We start from the raw sequence: 25,209 nt of genomic DNA on the forward strand, positions 1-25,209 counted from the left end.
TACTTGCCATTTTGATTTTCGGTTCTTTTTTAACCCATTACCAGTTCTTCAACATGCTACAGATACTCTCTTGTGCTTCCCATAAACAATGGTTTTCATGAACATATTGTCCATTATCAAGCTTTTCCAAATAAATATATGCATTAAGAAAATACATATTTTTCTCTGCTACAACTTCTTGGAGTATTCCTTTTATTTAGTGATGACCTATCAGCTCTGCAGACTCTAGAAGTAGCAAGCATGCCAGAATGTGTTTTAAAAAACTTCTAGAGTGTGCTTCCAAGTTAAGAAACAAAGAGGATGTGTTTTTAGTGCTAATAACTTCCTATACATTGTTCTTCAGATGTGACAACTTTCTTTTGGTCTTTGTAAACATTTTTTTTTCCAAATGGTAGGCACTTTTTAGCAGTTTCCAGCATAGTATTTTAAAACAGTTTCCATTCTACTGACAAAGATTTTATTCTTCTAGCTAATAATTTTACTTTTAAACTAGATTCTTCACTTTATACAGTTCTCCATGTCTGACATAAATGCCTAGGAAAGGAAATTTCAAGTTTTTGTGGCTTCTGCAATGACATTGAAACAACACACCGGTATGGCACAGATCTTCATGAAAGAGCATTAGAAACCAGGTCCTAGATGCTCTCAGCACCAAAACAAGAACTGCTTCCACTCCTGAACAGAAAATAAAGATTTGGATACATGGGTGTTCCTCGGTGAAAAACTAATTTAAATGCAGTATTAAATTATAATGAAAAAAATTAACATTACAGGCACTATTACTGAGAAAGATCAGCATGTTCTAAGACATCTCCTGCCTTTCCCTTTCTCCCCCTTCCCTTGCACCCCAGCAGTCCTCTATGGTCAGAATCACAACATTTGATAATGAGGTTTTAAAGTAATATATTCTTTACTTTTCTAAATAACACCCACAGCCCTGCAATCAGAATTCATTCCCCAAGAGGAAGAAGAACGAAGATTTGACTTAATGAATGTGAGAACAAACTTTCTTTTTGGCATAGCTTCCCCAGCAATTGGAAGGGACAGTCAGTATGTGGAAGTAAATGCACTGAAGGTGTCCTACTTGCTGCCTTCCAGTAATAGCACTTGAAGAAGAGGACATGCCAGGGAGAAGGCTCTTGAGTTAGCACCTCCGCTTGTTGAGAACTTCCAACAAGACATCAGTTTGTCAGCTGGAGTGTTCTGAGGCCAGAAAGGTCCTATGTAATGACGGCAACAACTACAGAGAGTTTGATGGGCATAACTGAATAAAACGAAATTAAGGCAACAGCTGGTGATGCTGGCAAGCATGCAAGAAAGCTGTGATCCCAACTGATGTTCTTAGAAATCCTTTTATGATTTAAACTTGAATTTCACAAGTAAAAGGTTTTAAAGAGCCATGAAAAGAATAAATGCAACAATGCTAAAAGAGTAAGAAATATTTTTATCTTGTCACTGCACAGAGCCTTTGAGGAGCAGCATCCCAAAGCCATTTTGAAGGCCACTGTTGGCCAGAGGTGGCAGGCACTGCTCTTGCCTCAGTTTAGCCTCAGATAACACGGAAAAGTTAGAGGGCCAAGGTCAGTCAAGTAACAACTGAGCTATCTTCCTGTGTGCTAAACAAAGACTAAACAAGATTATGTTTCCAGGTCTACTGACATTCTTGAAAAGGACATTTGTGGGTCTGCTCCTTTTTAAGGAGTAGTGAAGACCAAGACAACAAAGATCCAGACTCACAATTACGCATATGGTGTGACCACTTTTGCACGGCTTATATCAGCAGGGCATTTAAGCTCCACCAGGTTTCTCTATGTAGACAAGGCACCAGGAAAGTTAGAAGACAACACCTGACTACTGCATTCCCAAAGAAGAGATGAACTTCTGCAGCCCCCTCAGGGGAGTCAATAAAGCAATCACACCTCCTGGAAAAGCAGGAACATCCACGGAAACCCAACTTACAAATAACTAAAAGCAAATCCATTGTGTTACTTATTCTTTCTTTTCTCTATCTTTCACAAGAATTTTCTTTCTTCACTTCATATTAGTTGAATAAAACAATGGAAAAGCAATATATTAAAATGGGCACTTGAATTGGTAGCAACAGGGCATGACATATTATATTTAACATTAACTATACCAGCAAAAAACTGTTATAGCATGCCTCTCTACACTAGTAGTCACTTACCAGAAGATTGAAGCCATGCTTAAACTTTTGGAAGCAGTCAACAAACTCATCTGGAGGTGGTGGTTTTGAACGGAGAGTCAGAACTCCCTCTGTTGAACAAATAAATTGAGATTTTTGTACATCCATTCATATTTTACATAATTTCTATAAATATTAAAGATATAATAAACATATAAAGACATAATTAATGAATTTATCAACGTACAAAATGCTGCAAATACAGAACCACTACAGTGAGCATATTCTGCAGTCGCATCTCTAATCAGCCACTCTCCACTGATTTCAAGCAAATATTTTTAACAGATTTTTCTCTAAGAATATACTGCGTGGACTTTTTTTGTGCTTAAAGTGAAAGAAAATTACTAACTTCCAGGAAAAAACAACAAAAGCCATATTTGCTATCTACTTTGGTATCCTTAGAGAAACAGAACTGTGTTCAGTAAGAACTCCTACCTCCAGGTCCTTTCTTTTTACTTTTCTTAGTCTTCTTCCTCTTTGCAAGTTCAGCAAATGCTTCAGCAGCTTTTTGAAGTTTGGTAACAAAATATTCAATGTCATCCAAAATATGGTTCAGAATTTGCTACAAGAGAAAAATTACAGTTACTCTATTGAAACTGTAGCAGTAATATTCAAGAAATCAAAAGAACTATACTCTTAGAGACCAGCAGCTTCCTCTGTACAAAGTTGATGCTAGAAAACTGCATATTTTGATTCATTGTGTTCTTAACTTCACATACCTGTAAAATATTTTAGAGGGTTTTTTTTTGTTTGTTTGTTTGTTTGTTTTGTTTTTCAAAACTCAAGGCAAGTAGAAGTTTTTAAAATATAAACATCAATATTATTAAATTCAGATTGGAATTACACAATTAACTCATACACTACATTTTCTCTCACAGCACGTGAAAAAAAATCTAATTATTTGTGTAGGACAGCATTTTCCTAAACCGTATAACTTCATAATCTCCTTTAGCACAAAGTATTAAACTATTTATTGAATGTGGTTTTACAGACGTAGTGCTCTTAGAAGAATTGTTTCCATAGAGCAAGCGGAGGAAAAAGAGGGAACCCCTGGGAAGCACGAATACAGCAATTCAGCAGGCCCCAACATGCTTCCCTCAAGACCCCCTGATGTTGCTGAGGGCAGCATCAGAGTAGAAGAGTAGAATATTACAACAAACAAGCAGGTATTTGATATTGCATACTTCAGAGAACCTGTCCTATATTGTTGCTATGTGGCCATAAAGATTAGTTTATGCACGTGCATGGTACGTCTGTCTTCAGAAATTTGCTAATGTTCTAGATACTGCACATGCCTAAGTTCCACAAAATTGATGGAATTAAAGTTTACCCTTACATAGTCTCTGAATTTAGTCTTCACAAAATTACTATTAATATTTCTAGTTTTTCACAGCAGAAAACTTAATATCTACCTATCCATCCATCCATCCAACCATCCATCCATTTTAAGGAAAAAATACTAATAAAAAAGAACAATTGTCTATTCATTTAGAAGTCTACTGCACAAGCATAGGGTGTCCAGAATGCTTTCCTCTAGAACTGCATGTCCCGTGTGGAAAAAGTCTTCCCAAGACATAGGGCTGCAAAATTTCACAGACATTAAGCAACATCTCTTGTAGTAGCACTATCACTTACAACATCTCTGTCAATTCTGGCTGCTATCATCTCTGCCGTTTCTTCATGGTCATGGTATTGTCTATGTTTTTCAACTGTGGAAAAGGGAAGAGGATAATAACACATCCATATATGCAGAATTAAAAAACAATACTTCCTAAATAGCTTATGCTTGAAACCATTCATTCTACAGTAAAAAATAAAAAATAAAAAAAAATGTACCATTCACTTTACAAGGACTCTATACAACCTGATGAACTTGTACTGTAATACCTGACCTTGACAAATCTAAATATTATAAATAAATATTATACTGTACATTGTATATTGAGTAAATAAATATTATATTGCTTTTGTTAACAAGAAGGATTTTAGTAAACACATTTTAGAAAAGATCCACATGAATGGAATAGAGGGATCTACAGGAACTCATATCACTGACAGAGCACTTGATAAACTACTGAAACTAACTTTTTTTTTCAAATGAGAAGTCAAACAAATGAACAAACTAGCCATTACTCAAGGTAGGTGTTATGCTGCAGATTAGAAGGTGAAAACATTCTTGACATTACATGTTTTTCTGAACATTTTGGTTTTCTTTACATAGTTGGTTTGCTTTGTTGAGTGATATAGCTTCATAAGCCAAACATAATAAAGATGTCATGGTTAATGACTTCAGTTATAAAATTTTAGTATCTATTATTAAAAAACAAACGACACAAAACAAAAAACAGCCCTCACCTTAACCAAGATTACTTCATTATTAGTCTGTTTTACAGAAGGAGCTTTATTGTTTCTAAAGATTATTTTTTTCAAAGGAATCTGATCAAAATAAAAATGTTGCCATTAGAGATTAAAGAAAAAAATATATCAGAAATTCTACAGCATTCCTTGGTTAAGGTTTTAAAAACATGAACTACTTTAGTCATTAACATATAAATAAATAATGTTTATCTCCAGTCAGATTATAATCCAAGTGATTATATTTTTTAATTATCTGAAATGTCTGGCCTATGATTTCCCTATTACTAAATAGGGCATCATTAATTTACTAGAATTATGACAGTACTGATTAATGTGTGCGTTACTATGTTCACATAAAAGCCCAAGTTAAAATTCATAGCCTATACAACCATGTAACTATACACAAGTAAATAGGTTGCTGAACAGAAATTCAGAGAAATGATAAGTAAATGACAAGTCAGATTATGACAGACAGCTCTTCCATAGATCAAGCAACAGTGGCTTGGGGTGTTTCAAACTGGACTGGGAGAATAATCCTGTCCGCTCTCAGCAAGGACAGAGGGGTGACCTAGTACAACCATTTCTCTATGTGCATTCAATTCCTGTAATCTTCATGAAAGTGTTCTTTGTGAATTATTTTTTGTTATTACCGAGGATCATAAACACCTACTGCTCAGAACAAGTGTTTATCACTGTGCTGTGCAGAAATACTCACACTCCCCCTGCTCAGTAGCCCATGCAGACCATGCTGCCACACGGCTTCTCACATCCACCTGGGTGATGGTCCCCGGTGGCACAGGGGCAGGTGCTCGCGGGGGTGGAGGGATGGTGCTGTCAGCATTGGATATCATCCTACAGGAAGAAAAGGATGCCCACAAGTGACACTTAAAGCAAAAACATTCTATTTTTTAGTGCTTCATCAGAGAAGGCTAGGAGGCTATATAAAGACCTATTCTGCTGTTGAACACACTATGGACTTACCAAATTAGCAGTACTCAAGACCATGGTGTGTAAATATATTAAACGTAATAGGAAACACACTTCATGATGGGGTTAGCAAAATATTCACCAATAAAACAAAACCTCTATCACCCTCCTGGCTCCCACACAAGACCACCCAAAAACCAGATCCTATGTCTGACAGCATTGTTCAAATGCTTCTTGAGCTCTGGCAGGCTCAGTGCCGTGACCACTGCCCTGGGGAGCCTGTTCCAGTGCCTGACCACCCTCTCAGTGCAGAACCTTTTCCTAACACCCAGCCTGACCCTCTCCAGTCCCAGCTCCATGCCGTTCCCTTGGGTCCTGTCACTGTCCCCAGAGAGCAGAGCTCAGCGCCTGCCCCTCTGCTCCCCTCATGAGGAAGCTGCAGGCCACCATGAGGCCTCCCTTCAGCCTGCTCTGCTCTGGGCTGAGCAAACCAAGGGACCTCAGCCACTCCTCATATATCTTGTCCTCTAGACCCTTCACCATCTTCATAACCCGTATATTTGACCCAACTGTGGAACTGAGACATGGAATGTTATTCTCTGGCAAACTGCATTTATGTCAGATGTTCCAGTCACTAAGGTGGAATTGTGAAAGTTAATAGTCATGCTATAAATTGAAATAGCATGAGATAAGTATTAAATCAAGGCCTCTACATGTGATTTTGGAAGTATATTATCAACTAGCAAAAAAAGAACATGAAACAGCAGATAGACTTGGGGAGTTGGTGATTCTATATATTGCCAAGAAGTTAGATTTTTACCTCAGTGTTTCAAGTCTCTTCTTTTGTTTCCCACTTTTGCTGTCACTGATTGCACTTTCTATATCTTCATGAATAAAGCTAGCCTGAAGAGACAGAAGCAGAAATCATCAATATTCATATAGACTAACGAGACATATGAAATAATTATTTCATCATACACTTTTTTTAAGGTATCCTTAGATTAGAGAATCCCTTATCATATCCCACTTAAAAATAAATAAATAAATCTGGGATAAATTATTTCATGCTAACGGAACAAAGAAACACACAATGCAATTGTCTGGGAATTGGTATTTTTGTAACTGTTCCAATCTCAAACATTATCATCAGATGAGTGTTTCATCTAGCTACCAAATTTGTCTGAATAGCTGTAATCATCCCAAGCCAACAATTACTGCATAAGTTATTTTATCCTCCACGTACATCATTTTTGTTTTTGTCAAGCACGTTAGTGAAGGACATAACCAAAACTACTATAGATAGCAGCAGCATAAGGATTAGGAAAATAACTGGTAGCATTACAGTCTCCTTTAAGAAGTAACAATAGCCTCCAATTTCTCTTTGGTTTACTAAAAGATGAATTTTTCAGAACATTTCCTAATCTGTAGGTACCTACCTCCACCAGCAGCTCACAAGTGAAATTCTGATACATGTCTAAGGCATCATTTTAATAGATCTTGCATTAAATAGGTCATGGATTCTCATAGGATTTAGGGTGCTCCATTACATGTCTTCAGCTGACAAACTAATTTCCTATCCAGGCTGTCAAAGCCCCAGTGTGTCCATGTATGGCTCACTCTACAAGGCCCACCTCTATCTTGGTCCCCTTATGAAGGATAAAAAATTTCTTGAGAGGAACATGTAACTTCTGCCAGGACCAGAAAACTTCCTTGAATTTAGTGACTAAAGGGATTAACAGACTTCTCAGACTACAATGAACTGTACCCAAGATCTATCAATGTTAAAGAATGAATAGGAGAAAAACTTGAGGGAATAACAGAAGAATTTCACTAATCACACTATTGATATTTGTTATTTAACATTTTTTTATGAGAATATACAATGCCCAAAATATAATTTTATATTTTTGAATAAATTATTGTTGCAGAGGTTCCTGAGGTTCATGGTAACAGCTGATCAAAAGCAGTAAAAAGGCAGCATCTCAAGAAGAGCCAAGTCTTATGGGAAAGGAATAGAACCTCGGGTAAAGTCACAGACTCAAATAATGTTCCAGAAGTAAACGGGGATCCCAGACTTCAAGTCATGCTTATACGCTCTGTATTTTTATTTGTACACACTGGAAAAACTTCAAAAAATGAAAATCTGAAGGAAAGCAACCACCTCTACACCCTGGGAGGCCAAACAGACTTTAAAGAGGAGCCCTGCAGTATTTAGCAAACTACAAACTGAACTTCTCACTGAAACAACAAATTCTGTGAAACTAGAATTAACACAATTGGTCATCTTCAAACCTCTAGCACAGTAGCAATTTCCAAAAGGTTGTACAATGTGATTACCAATCTGCTGTTCAAAGACAATTATATATATTACTAAGAAGGAATTTAAAAAAAAAAAAAAAAGAAGGAAAAAATGAAACCATGAAATTATTGACTAGAATTAAAAGAAATGCCAATTATCTAGAGTAACTAACACATCAAAATTTATAGTCCTGGAAATAAACAAGTATTGCTGAATGCATTAAAATATTTACTCTAAAAGCTTGGAAAAAAAATATTATAATCTTGCTATACTACTTGCCCCTCTTGCAAGTAGTATTTTCCATTTTACTATCTCTCATGCAGGACAGAGATGCAGAGATGTGGAAACAGAGAGGAGGTTAATTGTTCAATGGCAAAAAGAGCAGAAAAATGGGAAAGATTAGGTAAGACTCCGAATGAGTTCTTTCCAGATTATAAAATATATTTGAGATAACTCAAACTATTTTATACCACTTTCTTCAGAAGCGTGAACACAAAACATAAACACATTCCAAAGCTTTACTCATTTGCAAACCTAAATGTACAGCTACAGAGCCCAAGAATCAATATTTACAGTAACAACATATTTGCACATGCTCTAAAGATTCAGCTTACATATATAACTCACTCCTCTCTTACAAGACAAACCCTGCTGCATTTACTAACATAAAATAGTGCTCAAATCATAAATGCATTAACCTTGAAACATACTTGTAAGAATAAAAGAACACAATTATTTACTATGAATCCATTTATTTGATTTCATCCATTCTAATTGCTAATTCATGAAATTTCCCCCATTCAAATTAGTCACAGTAAATCTCCATTACCACCTTACCTTAATCTCATCACATTGGAAAAGATGCAAATCTGGCTTGTTCTGAGTTGGTTCTTTACATACTAATGCAAGAATTGAATTGTAATTGCATGCATTCATCACAGCTTGGCAATGCTGAATTGTGCTTAAAGGAAAATTCTCCAGTTCATTCTGCCAAAAGAAAGGGAAAAATATATATAAAAAAAAGCATTAAAAAAAAGCTACATGAGTTAAAAAGGGAAAGTGATAATAAGCTAATTAAAATACCAAACCTTACATACATCATTTTTCCCTTCTCTCTCCCTCTGAAAATGAGACTGCCACTCACAGATCTTACCTTTGATTCTAAGTCCACCAAACTGACAGCTTTGTCATCCACTTGAAGAATCATATCTTGAGTCCACACTTTGCCTTTGGCATCCAGCAATTTCAACTTCCTTATTCCATCATCTACTGTAATCATCGCCTCTTTTCGGTCCAGAACAAAGGTCGTTAAGTGCTAGTGAATGGTACAAACAATGAAGAAAAAATCTGTAACTCTCCCTATCAATAGGCAATGTCAGTGTTCAAATTGTCATGAAAGAGCAATACAAATAATTCCTGAATAGAATTGGCTTTGTTTATGACAGATCCCACCAATACGCTATAGGCAAGGTTGTTCAGTCTGTAATGTCATTTTAAGTTAAATGACTTTTGTAACTCACTATTTGTCATCCCCTGTCATTTCCTCACTACAGTACTGGTTACATTTTAAGGCAAATTCCAACATCTTCCACATATCATGGCTAGAATTGAATCTTGAGTATTTAATTAGCTTTATTGAGCATTGAAAACCTGTGTCTCATAGCAAGCTGAATTCAGAAGCACCAGCAGTAGCATCCCAGAAACAGCCTGCCAACACTCTTTCACCACCACCCTAACCTGGAGCATCCTCATCTTCTCCAGAACTGCCAGTTAGCACACTCATGGCAAACACAAAGGGCTTGCATCTGAATGAGATACCCTACAGACAGGCTAGTTGCTTGTTTTATGCAGATCACAGTAAAGATGTAGTATATGAACTATTTTTGCTCACCATCAATTTGGAACATTCTTCAGATTCCATTAAAGGTCTAGAAATTAAACAATACTTCACAGACATCACTTCAACTAGTTCCTCTATCATTAAATTTTTGACAACTTCCCTTCAACATGTCAGACATGCAAGACAACCCATAAAGTTATTTAATTTAATCCAGGCATAACCCTAACTTCACTTTTTATTTTAAAGATCTGGATACACTCACTCAAGTTGAATCAATTTTAATATATGCCTGCATACCCACTTTATAAATAACTTAAAAGAATCAAGTGAGTTTTCTTCTGTTACAGGAAAAGAGCACACTTAGTAATGACAGACAGAAGAGTAGATACGAGCTGTATATAATCAAAGTGTTTTAAAAAGTGAAACAAACTCTACTGACTGCTCGTGCAGGAAGGCTTAGACTTCAAATACCAGTACTAATCTTTATGCCAGTAGAGTATGAGAATGGTTATGTAGAAACTGAAAACAGACAGATAATTAAAAGCAACATTAATGTTTCTTTGGAAGCTGATCATGGGATAGAAGCACTTCTGCATACAATTTCACAACTTACAGCTAAATTTAAAACCCAGCTAAAATGGACTTGAGAATATAAGGTTTTTGCAAGACTCATCTTAACCTATGACAGTGTTCTGATGGCAGTAGGAGAAAGTTTATGCCAAAGAAACTATGGAATGGGGCACTGCAACCAAAAGTGCCTAACAGATGATGTATAGGCACCCAGGCTTACTTTGCTGAACATTTTAAACATAGCTATTTCTGGAGAAGATATGACAGCAGCATACAGTATTTCTGAAAAGCAGTTTAAGACAAGAAGCAATGTATTTTGCATTTTTCACTGGGGATGAAACTGTGCAGGCAAAATGTACTTGTTAAACTGCTACACAACAGACTTAGTAAGGCTTTTAGGGCTTAGTACCCAGCTCTTTCTAAATATCCCAGCCCCTCTGTTGATTATAAGTGATCAAGATATTCATTTAAGATATCAGTCAGTGTGCCTCTCCAACAGCACAGTGTTTTTCAGCTCTGCCTCATCCTTGCAACGAGACAGGTTCAGAGACAGGACGGCATAACACACTGAGCTGTGATCCCATTGAGAAGCTCTGTCCCTTTGCCAAACTACACACAACTTTGCTTACATTCTTCTACATAAAAATTCCAGCTTGTTATGGCAAAGCTAGAGAATTTGATACATTTCAGTGTAATCTGTTCTGAAGTGACCTCAGGCTGGCAGGATATTTTGGAAGATTCATATGTCTTCAAGCATATTATCCTCAAAAATCACATAAGCAAAAATCACATAAGCAAAAATCACTGTGTGTAACCAAAAGCTGTAATTGGTACATTGCCTTGTCATACATCCTTGTCTCACCTCTACATGATACTGCGAAGTTTCGGATATGCTGCTGGCACTGTCCCGTGCATAATTCTTTCTTTGTTCTAAAGAGACGGAGAAAAGAAAGAATAATTATTCCTTCAAATTCTTATCATGCTGTGTTTTGGATACTTCTCAAAGATGCTTAAGACTAGCCATATATGTGAAAGTAGAAGGTGAGCTGCTCTTTATTTCTGTATTCAAAAGAAAAACCTTCATGCTCACATAGTTCAGCACAAGCATCGTACTTACATCCATGTTAAAAGCCAGTTTTCTTGTCTCATTGTCTCCGGATGGGAGGAGAGCTCTGATGGAAAACACTTGACTGGGAAGCCTGACTATTAAAATCACTGGCTTACCACTTTGGTAGCAACATGGTAACTAGGTTTGTTATAATTGTATGAATGCACCTGAAAGCAAAAGTGTTTTCTGATATAAACACATTTCTCATACTAAATCTGGAAAACAACAAAGTCACACACAAACAAGACCTGAGTCATTCCTTATCTCTTCCTAGAGTATTCTGTTTGTTGAATTACTAATGTAGAAAAATACATGGAAAGCAGGGAAGGAAAAAAAGCCAAAAGCTGCAGCAAAAAAAATACAAATTAAATATCTCAGAACACAAATATTTTTCATCTGACAAACAAAATGCTGCAAAATCAGAAACATTGTTTGTCTTTAACTACATACAATAGATTAATATCAAACCAGGGGAAAAGGGAAGGGAAAATGCAAGATGAGGACACAACACACACCCACACCACAAAATAATGAATTAAGATGAATGCTGAAAAACAAACAAACAAACAAACAAAAACTTTTCAACTTTATTAGAAAAAAAGATGAATGAAACATTTGTAGGGTTTGTCCATTTTTTACCTCCATAACCACTAAAGTGCCCAATCCAAAACACTGCGACTTTTGTCTAAAAAGTCACTAGGAGACTTCTTCAAAAGAAGTACAAGGAAATTCTGCATTTAAAAACAAAACAAAACAAAACAAAACAAAACACATTTCTGATCTTCAAGTAAAATAGGCAGTTTGATTGTGTTTGGAATAAAATATATGTAACTGAAGTTACATTCATTTCATCACACCCATTTAGAGTAGCTGGGGCAAAAATAAGAGCGTGTGATTCTGTCACCACGAGAGATAAGTTCCTTTTTGCAAAATTAAAAATGCTACCTACTACCAAACACATGATCTGTGACGTACAGAGACCTGTAGTGAGGATGCCATAAAAGCAACACTGCAAAAAGCTTGTCTGTGACCTGGATTCCTTCACACAGGAATTTCAGGTATTGACAAGGAAAGAAGTGCAGATGTAATGTCTGGAAGGATTTTGTCACGTTTTAGAATCACACCCATTACCTCTCCAATCCTCAATGAATTTCATGAAAGATAACACAGCTTTTGAAACCCCTCCCTGGCTTGATGGGCCCCTTCCTCAATGACAAACACTGCTCATACAGAAGAGCTATCCTGCTCCCTTATCACAGCTACTCAGCTTGGTTTAGCAAGAGGAGTCCACAATGCAAACACCAAATTGAAGAATGCCATGGATTATCAGAATTTTTAATTAGGTGTGTGAATTGTTAAAAAACAGATGTCTTAATTTCATCACCCCATATCTGAAATCCCAGCACAGAGGACCTGCACTGATTCCAATTGTAACTAATATTTCTGCTTTTGCAGCATGTTATTTAAGGCATCTTGTTTGGTTGTTATGCTTTTAAGGATAACAGACACACACATGCTCATCCCAAAAAAAAGCAGTCAGTGAAGCAGTACTGTCTGACTTGCTACCTTTCTTTTTTTGTTTGGATGATGATCTGAAGAAGTAAAGTCCATCTGTTCCTAACAAAACAAGGGAATTAAAAAAAATAGTATCTAGTTTAACTCAATAGAATGTTTTGCATCTCCAAGGGGATCAGTTAACAACCCTCTTTAATGGACTGTAAATGATAGTCAAACACTGTCTAGTAAGAAAGAAAATACCCTTTAAAAAAGTTTCAATTAACAACACATCAAATATTCAACTTTGATTATTATTACTATTATTAGGTGAAAAAAGAGCATTATTTCTAATGATATCAAATTACACAAGGATACAAAATCTTACAACCACTGTAAGGATTAAAAATATTGCAAACAATAACAGTTGGAGTGTTTTTAAATAAAGACATCCTGGTGTAAGTAAAGGCTCCAAATAAATTAAAAAACAGAGAATGACTTTTGCAAGAGATTCCTTGCTCTGATTCATAGAAATTTTGTTTTGCATTAGGATATCCAAGAACACTTGGAGCACCGATTAACACATCCTCTTCCACAGAACAGTACAGCACTCACAATGGACAAGATGACAAGGTTTTTAACACACTATGTCACGGTGAGAATAATAGTGTTTGTATTAAGAAAGAGAGCTTTCTGATAATGAGGGGAGACCTCATCACAGTCTACAACTTCCTCGTAAGGGGGTGTCAAGAGGCAGGAGACCTTTTCTCCATTAACACTAGTGACAGGACCCGCAGGAACGGGGTTAAGCTGAGGCAGGGGAAATTTAGGCTGGACGTCAGGAGGGGGTTCTTCACAGAGAGGGTGGTTGCACACTGGAACAGGCTCCCCAGGGAAGTGGTCACTGCACCGAGCCTGTCTGAATTTAAGAAGAGATTGGACTGTGCACTTAGTCACATGGTCTGAACTTTTGGGTAGACCTGTGCGGTGTCAAGAGTTGGACTTGATGATCCTTAAGGGTCCCTTCCAACTCAGGATATTCTATGATTCTATGATTCTATAATAAAAGCTATGACCACCTGTGTCTGAGAGCAAAGGAGACCCCCCGAAGTTCTGCGTTCTTAATTACAACAGGACAGTAACAAGAACTTCAACAGAACTTGAATTAGCAAAAGTCAGTCAGTGTCTGTGTTAACAAATAAAAAGTATACTAACCACAACTGACAGTCTACTTTGAGTTCAGCAACAGCTCCTATTTACCCGTTTCTATTTTAAACACACTTATGCTGGCAGAATGTTTATTAGAACCTGTTAGAGATGTGAGTTACCCTTTGATGTCCGTCCAACAAGCCCTTCTTCTAAAAACACAGCCACATGTCACTTACAGACTTTCAGACTCCAGAGCCCAGGAAAGCAGTGCAACCTAAACTCTAAGTAAAGCATGCAAACTAAACCTGAGGAGGCTTCCAAGTCTTGTTGCAGATACAAACCAACATGTACACACACACATACACAAGTGTGTGTGTGGGGAAACACCTCACAGGCACTTAATTGCTGTTCAGTGCTGCAACATTTTTCTAGCTTTGAATGAGGTAAAAACTAGCCTGTAGTAGCTGTGAATGTTGTCAACTTTGACACAAAGGAGGTGGAGGTAGATGTTATGGGTAACTCATCCATCCTGAATCATACACCCTTCAAAATACAACTTCTAATAAGTAACCTAGCATCAGTAAAATTCTTCAGTTGCTTCTAAAGAAGTTTTTCTTTAACCTTTGTTTAGAGGTTAAAAAACCTCTGCAAGTTCTCACCTTGCCCTCAGAAAGGAACTTATAACATGATATTCAAATGCTAATAACTCATCCCCTACTATTTAAAATAAGCATGACTAATTTTCATGAATTTGCTGACTTACTGAATGTACTGGGTCTGGCTGGAATGGAGTTAATTTTTCACAGCAGCTTGTGTGGTGCTGTGTTTTGGATTTGTGACTAAAATTGTGTTGATAACACACCTAGGTTTTACCTATTGCTGAGCAGCATTTGCACAGCATCAAGGATTTCTCCATTTTTCTCTCTGCCCCCAGCAAGTTGACTGATGGTCCAAAAGAGGCTGGGAGGGGGCACAAGTGACCCAAACTGACCAGAAGCCCATAGCATATAAAGTAATGCTCAGCAATAAACCCATGCTCAACAATAAAACTGAGGGGTAGTCTTTCCAAAGTATCTAATGCTCAGAGACTGGCTGGACATTGATCTGCCTGTTGGAGGCTGGTATGTAGTATGTTATACAAAATGCCTTTGCATTGCTCTTTTTTATTTCATTTGTTTGTTTTTAGTTCTTTTTCCTCTCATTTATCAAACTATCTTTATATTAATCCATGAGCTTTTTCCTTGCTTTTGCTCTTTCTATTCCCTCCTCAATCTCACTGTGCAGTGAGAGAGGGGTAGTGACGAAGCAACTCACTCAGGGTAAGTCCTTAGGTGCTGGCTGGGTTCAAGTCTTTACAGTGAAAAAAAAATAAATGTTTTATATGTTCCATTTCACTCTCCTAATCCTCCCAATCAATCTCAGCCTCTCATGGGTCCCTTCAAGCATGAAGAGAATTATTGCAGTTAAAGTGATATTCTACAACAGAGGCTTTGAGATATGATGAATAAAACAATCACAACTTTTTTTCTTTTTTTCTTTCTTTTTTTCTTTTTTTTTCCTGTTTATTCTATTTATTACAGCTCTTACATCCAATATGTAAAACAGTGCAGCCTTCATAGTACAGTAAGTTCAAACTTAGCTGATGCACTGCACACAATTTATCTAAAATATTTTCCTCTGATAAAAGAAAGCATGAAAACAGAGATAAAAAGAATCACAACAGAAGACACCAAATTCTTAATCACAATTATATACAGCAAAAGCAACCTGGAGGAATCTGAGCAAAATAAAATCTCTCACAAGGCAAGCACAATAAGCTTAAAAGCAGAACAGCTTTTCACTTATAGGCCCTGACTATAAGATCTACTAGTTACTAAGCTTTTCAAAGGAACACAAATATTGATCCACAGAAAGCAATATTCCTGTCTCTTTCTGATGTGGAGTGATGCTATGGCTCTTCTAGTCTTTGTGAACTTACTGCATTTACCAATCACCAGGGATGGACCACATTTATGGTTTTAAAAAGATGTGAAAGGGTGCTGACTTCATACTAAACTTGGAAGCAGCCACAGAAACACAAGATAACAAAAACAAATGAAAAAACTCTCAGCGAAAGGCTTTTGGACAAGCCAAAAATACAATAGGCAGTACCCTACACAGACTCATTATTGCCCTCATTACAACAAAACTTTGTGCTCTCCCTAGTTATTTCTGGCCATTTCATACTTTGGAAAGGTAACTACTCCATGGTTTCAGACAAAAATACCAGCTTTGCCCAAGGTCATTTGAGGCAGAGCTATGTACAGAACCTGACATACATAGAATCCTCTCACCCATTTTTCCACTGGAAGAGACTGCAGCTAAATGGCAAATCAGAAAGTTGCTTAATAAATCCTACCGCAGTCTGACTGTCATTGTCCAGTAGAAAGAGCACAGAAAAATCACAGCAAGGTATCAGAAGGCTCTTCATTGAGAGGGTGGTGGACACTGGGACAGGCTCCCCACGGCAGTGGTCACAGCACTGAGTCTGCTGTATTTCAAGAAGCATTTGGACAACACTCTCAGACATAGGGTCTGGTTTTTGGGTGGTCCTGTGCAAAGCCAGGATTTGGATGTGATCCTTGTGGGTCCCTTCCACCTTGAGATATTCTGTGATTCTAAAACAAATCCGATTCTTTATCTAGGTAGATTATCTAGGTAGATTCTTTATCTAAGTAATTCTTTCCAAATATAAAAGTCCAGTGGCTGGGTCTTCATGGATAACTCAAAGCACAAGTGGTGCTGGTTAGGGCTATGCTATGTTTAGGTACAAACAAATTTTCAGTGCCTAGAGCCTAGAACAGAAATGAAGAGTTCCTGTGCCAAGACTTCCCCCGATAATTGCATCAAAGATGTAATAAAAGTTATCAGCACTCCAGTTATGATAGTGCAAAGGAGGATAACAGTGAATCCTATCTTACCCTTCCATAGGGAAACTGGAAAATGTCTATATAGTATAAAAAGAGACAAAGCTCTGAAATTAGATAGCAATCCACATGGAGATGGATTAAGTGTCTCACAAACTACCCTACAAATCCTGATACAACTGTAAATTATTACCACACATTGACAAGCAGAAAACCACAATACTTAGTACTACTGTATATTTATGGTTGCATTGGACTGATTGCTGATACCCCTTTAAGAATATATTGCAGCAGCTGGAGAAAACTGAGACTCAGAGCAAAGTGCAGGAGTTGTGATCTACACCTCCAAGGAGAAAGGTCAAAACTTGATTTAAAAACAAATGTCAGTATCAGAGGAGTAAACACTATCACTTTCAGAAACTCTTGCTATCATTCTCCCTGATGGCTACATGCAGCTAGCTATCAGAGAAGGTGTATTGTTTAGAAGTCAATTGTTAGTTTAATTCATTTGAGTATCAAATAACACAAGAATGTTACACAGCTGGCTTATTTTAACAGACCCCTATTACACTACATTTCTTACTCTGAATGAGGTATTTGAGCAATACAAAGATAAACATGCAATTTCATTGCTAGCACCTAATCACGGCCATGGGAATATAAACACAATATATAAAACACCTGGTCTTTTCTGATAGAGTTACTTTCATAAAATCTTCCAATTCTGTACTGAATAACAGTCCAACGATTTGGAGTGAAACACTAGCTTATGACTGCTGGGAAAGGGGGCTGCTCCGCAATTTGTCACTCACTGGCAAACTCCCAGTGCAGCACTGGCTATTGGATCCAACCGATGCTGCACGTCTCCCTGTGTGCTGAACAGCAGAAGACAGATGGAGAAGCTAATGCTAGAACAACAGATGACAGTACGAGCCAAAACCCATTTCAGATGGAGAGATGAGGAATTGAATAATGAAATAAAAACCCTAAGAATGTGTAGAGGGCATCCTTTCTCTTAGGTCAGGGAGACATTTATCATGCAAATAGAAAACATTTCATTTCAGGCAGGAAATGCGTCAAAACAGAGATTATTTGACACAGGAAAAGGCAGTTGCAAACAAGTTTTTGCTATCAGGTAACCACATCAGAGATAGCAATGGCTGCAGTCTGTTTTTTAACCAAACTGTCTGTAACACAAATAAAACTCCAGCCTCTTTTCCCAATCAGCAGTGCAGTCAGCCTTCTTCCTGAAGACTGAAGGACTGAATAATCATGAATGACCTTACCAAAATAAGCACTGGGACTCAACAGTTAAGCTTCATGCCATGATGTATATATATACATATGTAGATAAGTAAATAGATAGATAGATAGATAGATAGATAAATAGATAGATAGATAGATGTTTTAAGATCTTCACTGTGACTGGAAAAAATTGCATTCAAGATTTAGTGGTGACTTAGGAACTCAGGTACCATTTCTACCTGTTGATATCCATGGATAGGTGCACTTTAGTCCAAATAACATTCAGAAAATGACTTCCAGAAAAGGAAGTTTGTCATGAACAAAATTTGCTGCTAGCATTACATTGCCAGCTTTCATAAAACAAAACAAAACAAAACAAAAAACCACAATGTGGTCCATGTTAGTTCCACTAAAACTATTTAGATATCTATAAGTGAATCTATTAAATACATAGGCTTGAAGTATTTACATAACTGGTATAGTTGCATGAAGTATACATATACATAAAAAAAAATGAGAGCCTTCAATCTGCTCATAGTCTTTCAGTCTCACGGGTCAAACAAAACACATACATTAGCTATTAATTATAAATTAATAATAAAATATTTTATATTTAACTGCTTCCCACAGAATGCACAATGGGACAGAATGCACAAAATTCCTAAGCATGACAAAGGAAAAAACATTGAAGACACATGACAGATGCAGCAGAATGGTAACATGATTCCTAAAAGTAATATATAAGTGCCTAGAATTTGAGGAAGGTTTTAGGTATTTTTCTTGTTTACTCCAGCTCATACAGTTGGTGATACTGACAGCCTAGTTTATGTATATAAAACTGAGCAGCAACAGTAAAATGTACAAACCCCTCTCTAAAGGTTGTGGAAATGTATCTTTACTTGAATCTCCAGGATAACTGAATCTTCTACTTCATTCAGTTCTTGTCAATTACTACTGCAATTTTTTGATCTATCTACTAGCAATGACAGTAAAACAAAATCAACAACTCATTTTATAGTAGCCACCTGTAACACAGTAGTTAAACAGTAAGTATTTTCAATTAATACTTGAATTAAATTATTTCAGAAGTAAAAGGCCGTTTACTGTTATATGTTTCAAATTTACTCACTTGTCCCCATATTCTACTTACATACAAATATTCCATGATGTTTGACATGAAAAACCTCATACAGGTATCATTTTAAAAGATTAAAGGACATGGCTAAAATACTTGCTACTACTGACACATCATGCAAAACATGCACTTTTGAAAAATGATTAGGATGATATAAAATGAAAATAGTGAAATGCATGCCAAAAAAATAATCTGCAGATGAAATAATCATCAGAATGTCTCTTGCTGGTTTGTTACCACCTACTCTTTCTGTCAGCACGCATAATTAGTATGTCGAGTGAACATACACAGGATGCAGAAATCATTGTTGAAAACTATCACTTTAGTAAGAATAAAATCACTTAATTCTTTTATTTTGTTAATACATATTGACAGATACATAATATACATACCTATAAACATATACATACACATTTCAGTTTTGTATACATACTATACAAAAGACATAAATAAAATATATACCAAGACATCACAATCAATGTTTAAATAACAATTCTAACATAGAAGTTCAGTGACTTTATGCCATCTTACCATAAAGAGCCTTTGCACTTGTTCTTGAATTCTGCTCCCTCTCTGCCTGACCAAATGTTGGTGAGCCATAGCCACTGGAAGGAAAAAAACATTTCTGGTTAACTTCTGAATAGATATATTTGCTACAAAGACACAGGCATTGAATAAAACCCTTCCATTATGTAGGGCTATACACACCTACAACATTGCTAACAGAGGTAATGCTACTGGATACTGGTTCTGCATCATGAATATAATGAAGTGTATTTCTCTTAGGTTGGAAGCCTTTATGTGCTATTTTTTGTTGCATTAATACAACATCATGCACGGGGGGGTATGGTATACATATAAACACTACCATAAGGTAAGAGTAATTACTATGAAGGAATAATAATGAAGACTACGCCAAAGACTTAGTAGGATTTTGTCTTTTGCCTATGTACACGAGTGTTAATTGTTTTTAACAGTTTTATGTGGTTTTCATAAAAAATAAAAGGCATATCGCTGCCTACAACAAATTAAAAGACAATCCAACTTCCTTCTAGTGTAACAGCAATAATGATTCATATACAAACTCCTTGTAAAGGGACAACAATATAAGAAGCAGATGATAGCACAGATGCCCTGCTCCATACAGAAATACATGTTCTTTTGCATCAGATTAGGCCAGTTCTCATTAGTGGTGTGAATGAAGTCTAGTGCCATGCTTCTGACACAAGGAACATCCTCCTATCTCAGAAAAGGTAACACTTTCAAGGAAAGCAACAGTTTCTCAGTTCTGTTTACCAGGAAATGGTATTTTCTCACAGATGGGAAGAGCAGCCTCATCTTTGATGCACAAAAATGCATTCACTCAGAGCTAGCCTTAAACAGCTCAGGCATACAAAGACCTCTCTGAGTCATGTATGAATTATATTGTGGCTACAGCAATTTATTTTTCTATGCCAGATGACTACATTCCTTAATACAACTTTACCCTTACACTGATAGAAAAATCAGTCAGATAATACCTATCAGTTTGGTAACATAGTTGGGAAGCTGTAACACTCTTTCACAGAAATTGCCTTTGTATTATTCCAATGAACTCTAATAATCATGGCTCCATCTGAAATGAAAGAGTAAGGAAAAAGCACAAAACTATTTTTTTGTCCATAGAAGGAAAATCAAAGGCATAACCTTACTTGATTTGAGGAGAATAACTTCCATATCCACCAGGAGGGGTATTTGATATATGTCCATTCATTCTTACTGTCACTTACTGAGGGAAGTGATCTGCGAAAAGAAACAGCAGCAAATGAATTGAAGTCTCTAAAAAAGATGAAGGTTTAATACAGATGCAATACAAACCTAATGAAAAAGTTACGGCTGAAATGGGAAAGGAATTGCATCCACAAGCTCAATTGTTATTACTTGTATTGTGGCAATACCTTAAAGACCTATTACAGAACTTCCCCCAGTTGAAATTTGATAGGTTTTGCTTCAAATAATTTATAATTTGGTGAACTAAACCATTAGACTAGTCTTTAGGAAAAACTTGTAAAATAAAAGGCTAACTAAGCAAAGAACATCTGCTGCAGAAGTGGACAAGATGTTTCAAATGGCAACTTTAATAATCAAGCATGCTTGAGTTTAAACCACAATTCAATTATTTGAAAGCAACTTTAGAAATGAATTTTTGATACATATTTCTTCTATAAAATGTATCAGCTGAATTTTTAGAAAAATGCATTATCAAAACAAAACACAATTGTTTACACAGGAGGAAACTTGCAAGGTTAGTTATTTTGGGACTGAAAAAAATATATATATATATTTTTAGCAGCATGTAATTTCCTGAAAGTTTAGTGTGCCAAATGAAGCTCTCATATAATAGCAATCCTGAGAAAGCTATGATGAAAGAGTTAAAAGAATTTGCCCCTTTATTATCATGCTATTGAAATTAAAATTGACTCTGGTAAACGATTTTCATATTACAATTAATAAATCACTATTTGAATTTACCATAAGCAAATATTCTTCCATATGTGTATATAAAGTACATATTTGATTAATTATCTAGAATCCAGAGTCATTAAATAGAAAAAACTATTTCAACTTAGAATAAACTATTTTAATTCCACAAAATATTCAAAAGTATGTCAGATAAAATTTGTATCCAACAGATGTTCCATTTCCAAAAGTAAGCACAACCTGCTTTGTTGTACTAAAGCCATTTTACAAGCAGCTTATTTTCTGAATCACTGTCAGCCTACTGCTTAATTTAACTGTTTTACAATGAAGCAGCAGCCAATTGATCTATAGTGCATACTGCACTTTGTATGTGTTATGCTCCCTTCCTTTTTCATGCAGAAACACAAATCTAAAATGAATTCTGTCCTCAGCTCCAAAGCCTTCTGCTATTTCAAGACCTAAAAGCTGGGTTGAGTCTTCTGCACTCAGCAGAGTCATTTTTATATCTTTCTTACCCAAAATCTCTTACCTGAGATGCAGTTAGCAAAGCTAACTAGAACAGAGCTATATTGATTAGATGCCGACTGTCACCATGTGGAAGTGTGCTATTTCCCCTACTGCAAGCACATACTTTATAATCTTTTTCTTTTTCTTTTTTTTTTTTTTTTTTCCTTTTAAATCTTTGATTGCTCCTTGCAAAGGATCTTTACTGACAGACATGTATTTTACCTCCAGCTCTCCTGTGTATCACCAATAACATATCACATACCTAATTTGGTAGCATCTTTGGCTGCTCTTAGGCCACTTTTCACACAATGCAATACTTGACAGCTGTCTAAAACAAATCGCTCCCCATGCTGAGCACTGTTCAATTCATGAGCAATTACAATCTTTTGGAAGCATCCTAGAATTGACCCATGACTTGAAAGAACAGAAATATTCATTTATACAGCAGGATGTGCCAGGTCGTTGTGCGCTCCTTGTGCCATTCTAATACACACATGGACCAGAGCCACTCACAACTGCTGTTCTCTAGATCACACTGTTATTAAGCTCTTTGACACTTCATATTCACTATTAATTCTTATCATCTGCAAACACTGCTCAATTTTGATACACTGCTTAACAATTTACAGTAGGATTAGCTTCCTAAGAGTGAGTGGATCATAAAACTTCCACAAATTATGTCCATTATCTTTCAGTATCCCTCTTTTCATATACTTTCCACGCATACTTTTATTAAGATGACTCTTACTTTATTCTCTATACCCATTTACCACCTGTGATTTTTCAGATCACAAATTCCTCAACAATTCATTTTAAAGTTATCTGGAAACAAACAAACACATTTTTTAAAATCAAAATTATTTTGCTTCTCTGACATAATTTTTCTTCTTAATCAGCAACATTAGTTGCAACATAACAATTTGTTACTTTTACTCCACTTAAGTTTATGATAGTGGTGAAACATTTTAAGTAGAAGCAAAGTAATATCTTAAAAGTCAAAGCTTCAGTCTTTGAAATTAGCATAATGCACTGCAAGTTTTATAGCAACAATGACCTTGAACAGAAAATTTTCACATCAGAAGAAAATACCTTGATTAAATACTTGCTCGCTGTGAAGTGTAACACCACTTAGCATTAATACAAAAAGCTTTAAAACTGCATTTGGGATCAAGTGATGGTGCAAAACCGAAGTTAGAAGTTTTGTCTGCCTCAGGGAAAAAGCAAAGAGGGAGATGGGAAGGGAGAGGGAGATGTAGTCTTGTTATGCCAAGTAAGCACAAAATTTTTAGTGAGTTTTAGCTGATTTGCAAACAAAACACCATATTCTATTTGATTTGGGTAAAGCCAACAGTATTTCCAATCTCTTATGCCATTAGAGGAAATCAAATGCTTTTGAAACATCAAGATTACTACTTTGATGGCACAATTCCAGAGCCTACACAGTACTTCTCATAACTTTGTTCAAGAAAGCTCCTGAATGTGAATAAAATCTAACCCTTCACAGTCATTATTCATAATTAGTCCTCAGTAGTGATGATTCCACCAAAATTATCATGCTATTTCATCTCTCTCAGTCTAAATATTTCTGGAAAAAAAAAAAAAAAAACATTTTAAGAAAACACTAAAATTTTCTTAGGTGCATAATGGAGACAAGGCAGACATAAAAGAATAACAAAGTGTAGTGCTTCACTTACTATGCACTTATACATCTTTCTTTGCTGTATTTTTCATCTCAAATACTCTTTCATCTCTTACAAACAGTCCCACAGAAAAAGTCAACCAGCACACATTGCTAAACTTTTGTCGTCCAGGAGTCTATTAATAAACTCCACTTCCTCCTTAATCTTCCCTTTCACCTCAGCTCACCAGTTCACAGTAAAATATACTGGTGCCATAGATTTTAAGATAAACATCATTCAAAATTAACTGTACAATCCCTCTTCAAGTAGACCTGAAGTATCAACAGTTTACTTGTGAATATATCCAAGTACGATCATGCCTTTTTAAGAATCCTGAGAAGAAATAAAGCCTACTCTGAACAGTAAATATTTTATAACAGGAAAACTAAGCAAGAATTTAGGAAGAAAAAACTCATAAGAAAATAGGTAAAAATAATAATAAATAGCGAGATAAATGTTAAAATACTTATGTAGAAGTATATTAAAAAATACATAAAATCAATATCATGAGAAAAATAGCTTTAAGTAGGAAATTCCTTAATGCAAAACAAAACAAAAAACAATCAATTTCTGGCAGGATCTGAGACTGAAGAAAAAGAATCCACCCAGGACTTCACCAGTGCCATCAGCTTTATTTTTGGCAGGACTCTAAGATACCAACATTAAGCAGCAACATAAATGACAAAGGTTTGTAAATGACAAACCATTTCTGAGCAAAATATAACTTGGTTCTTCAGTTGACAGCTACTAGTGGGCTAACCTCAAATATGGCAGTACAGCAGTGGTATACAAGATGATTTCATTTGTCATAAATATTCATTAAAAATATGCCCAAATCCTAAAATACTCCTTACCTTCCCCACCTTACAGCACAGCATCCTAATGAAGGCAATATAATTTGTGTGCAAGAACAAGCTGATACATATACAACTCACACATCCTGCCATTTAATTTCCTAGTAGGAATTTGAAGGAAACAAAATCCCTCAATTTATTTTAAAAATCCCTTTTCTAGAAGGGCAGAACTATCTCATTATAGAAAATGAGATATATAAGACCATGGTGCTCTTTCCACTCATCCTGAATCAATCAGTCTCACCAGTGATAGATCACAATATCAAATGGAAAATAAATAAAATAAAATAAAATAAAATAAAATAAAATAAAATAAAATAAAATAAAATAAAATAATAAAGAAACAGCTGAGTGGTGTGGGGTTTTTAGACATTATGCAAGGAGCCGGGAGGGTTAAAGAGAGGAGGATGCGGGGGAAGGAAGAGGAAAGCCAAGAATGGCTGGAACAGTAATTATCTACCGATTAAGAAAATGT

The 25,209-nt window shown here is 36.0% G+C and overlaps 1 protein-coding gene across 3 annotated transcripts in view; it reads right to left on the reverse strand.

The window, feature by feature from the left end:
• The window catches only part of EPS8 (epidermal growth factor receptor pathway substrate 8), a 132,084-nt gene that overhangs the window by 31,848 nt on the left and 75,027 nt on the right, over window positions 1-25,209 (reverse strand). For all 3 annotated transcript variants that reach the window (XM_032191330.1, XM_032191338.1, XM_032191321.1), the window contains exons 2-11: window positions 20,926-21,016; window positions 19,766-19,839; window positions 11,060-11,127; window positions 8,941-9,102; window positions 8,625-8,774; window positions 6,309-6,391; window positions 5,277-5,413; window positions 3,839-3,912; window positions 2,639-2,765; window positions 2,186-2,274 (exon numbers count right to left, since the gene is read on the reverse strand). In XM_032191330.1, coding sequence (XP_032047221.1) covers window positions 2,186-2,274; window positions 2,639-2,765; window positions 3,839-3,912; window positions 5,277-5,413; window positions 6,309-6,391; window positions 8,625-8,774; window positions 8,941-9,102; window positions 11,060-11,127; window positions 19,766-19,839; window positions 20,926-20,987 — 1,026 coding nt within the window. In that variant the 5' untranslated portion in view covers window positions 20,988-21,016. The remainder of the gene's footprint in view (window positions 1-2,185; window positions 2,275-2,638; window positions 2,766-3,838; window positions 3,913-5,276; window positions 5,414-6,308; window positions 6,392-8,624; window positions 8,775-8,940; window positions 9,103-11,059; window positions 11,128-19,765; window positions 19,840-20,925; window positions 21,017-25,209) is intronic.

Source organism: Aythya fuligula, chromosome 1 (assembly GCF_009819795.1).
Source record: "Aythya fuligula isolate bAytFul2 chromosome 1, bAytFul2.pri, whole genome shotgun sequence".
NCBI classification, from domain to species: Eukaryota; Metazoa; Chordata; class Aves; order Anseriformes; family Anatidae; genus Aythya; species Aythya fuligula.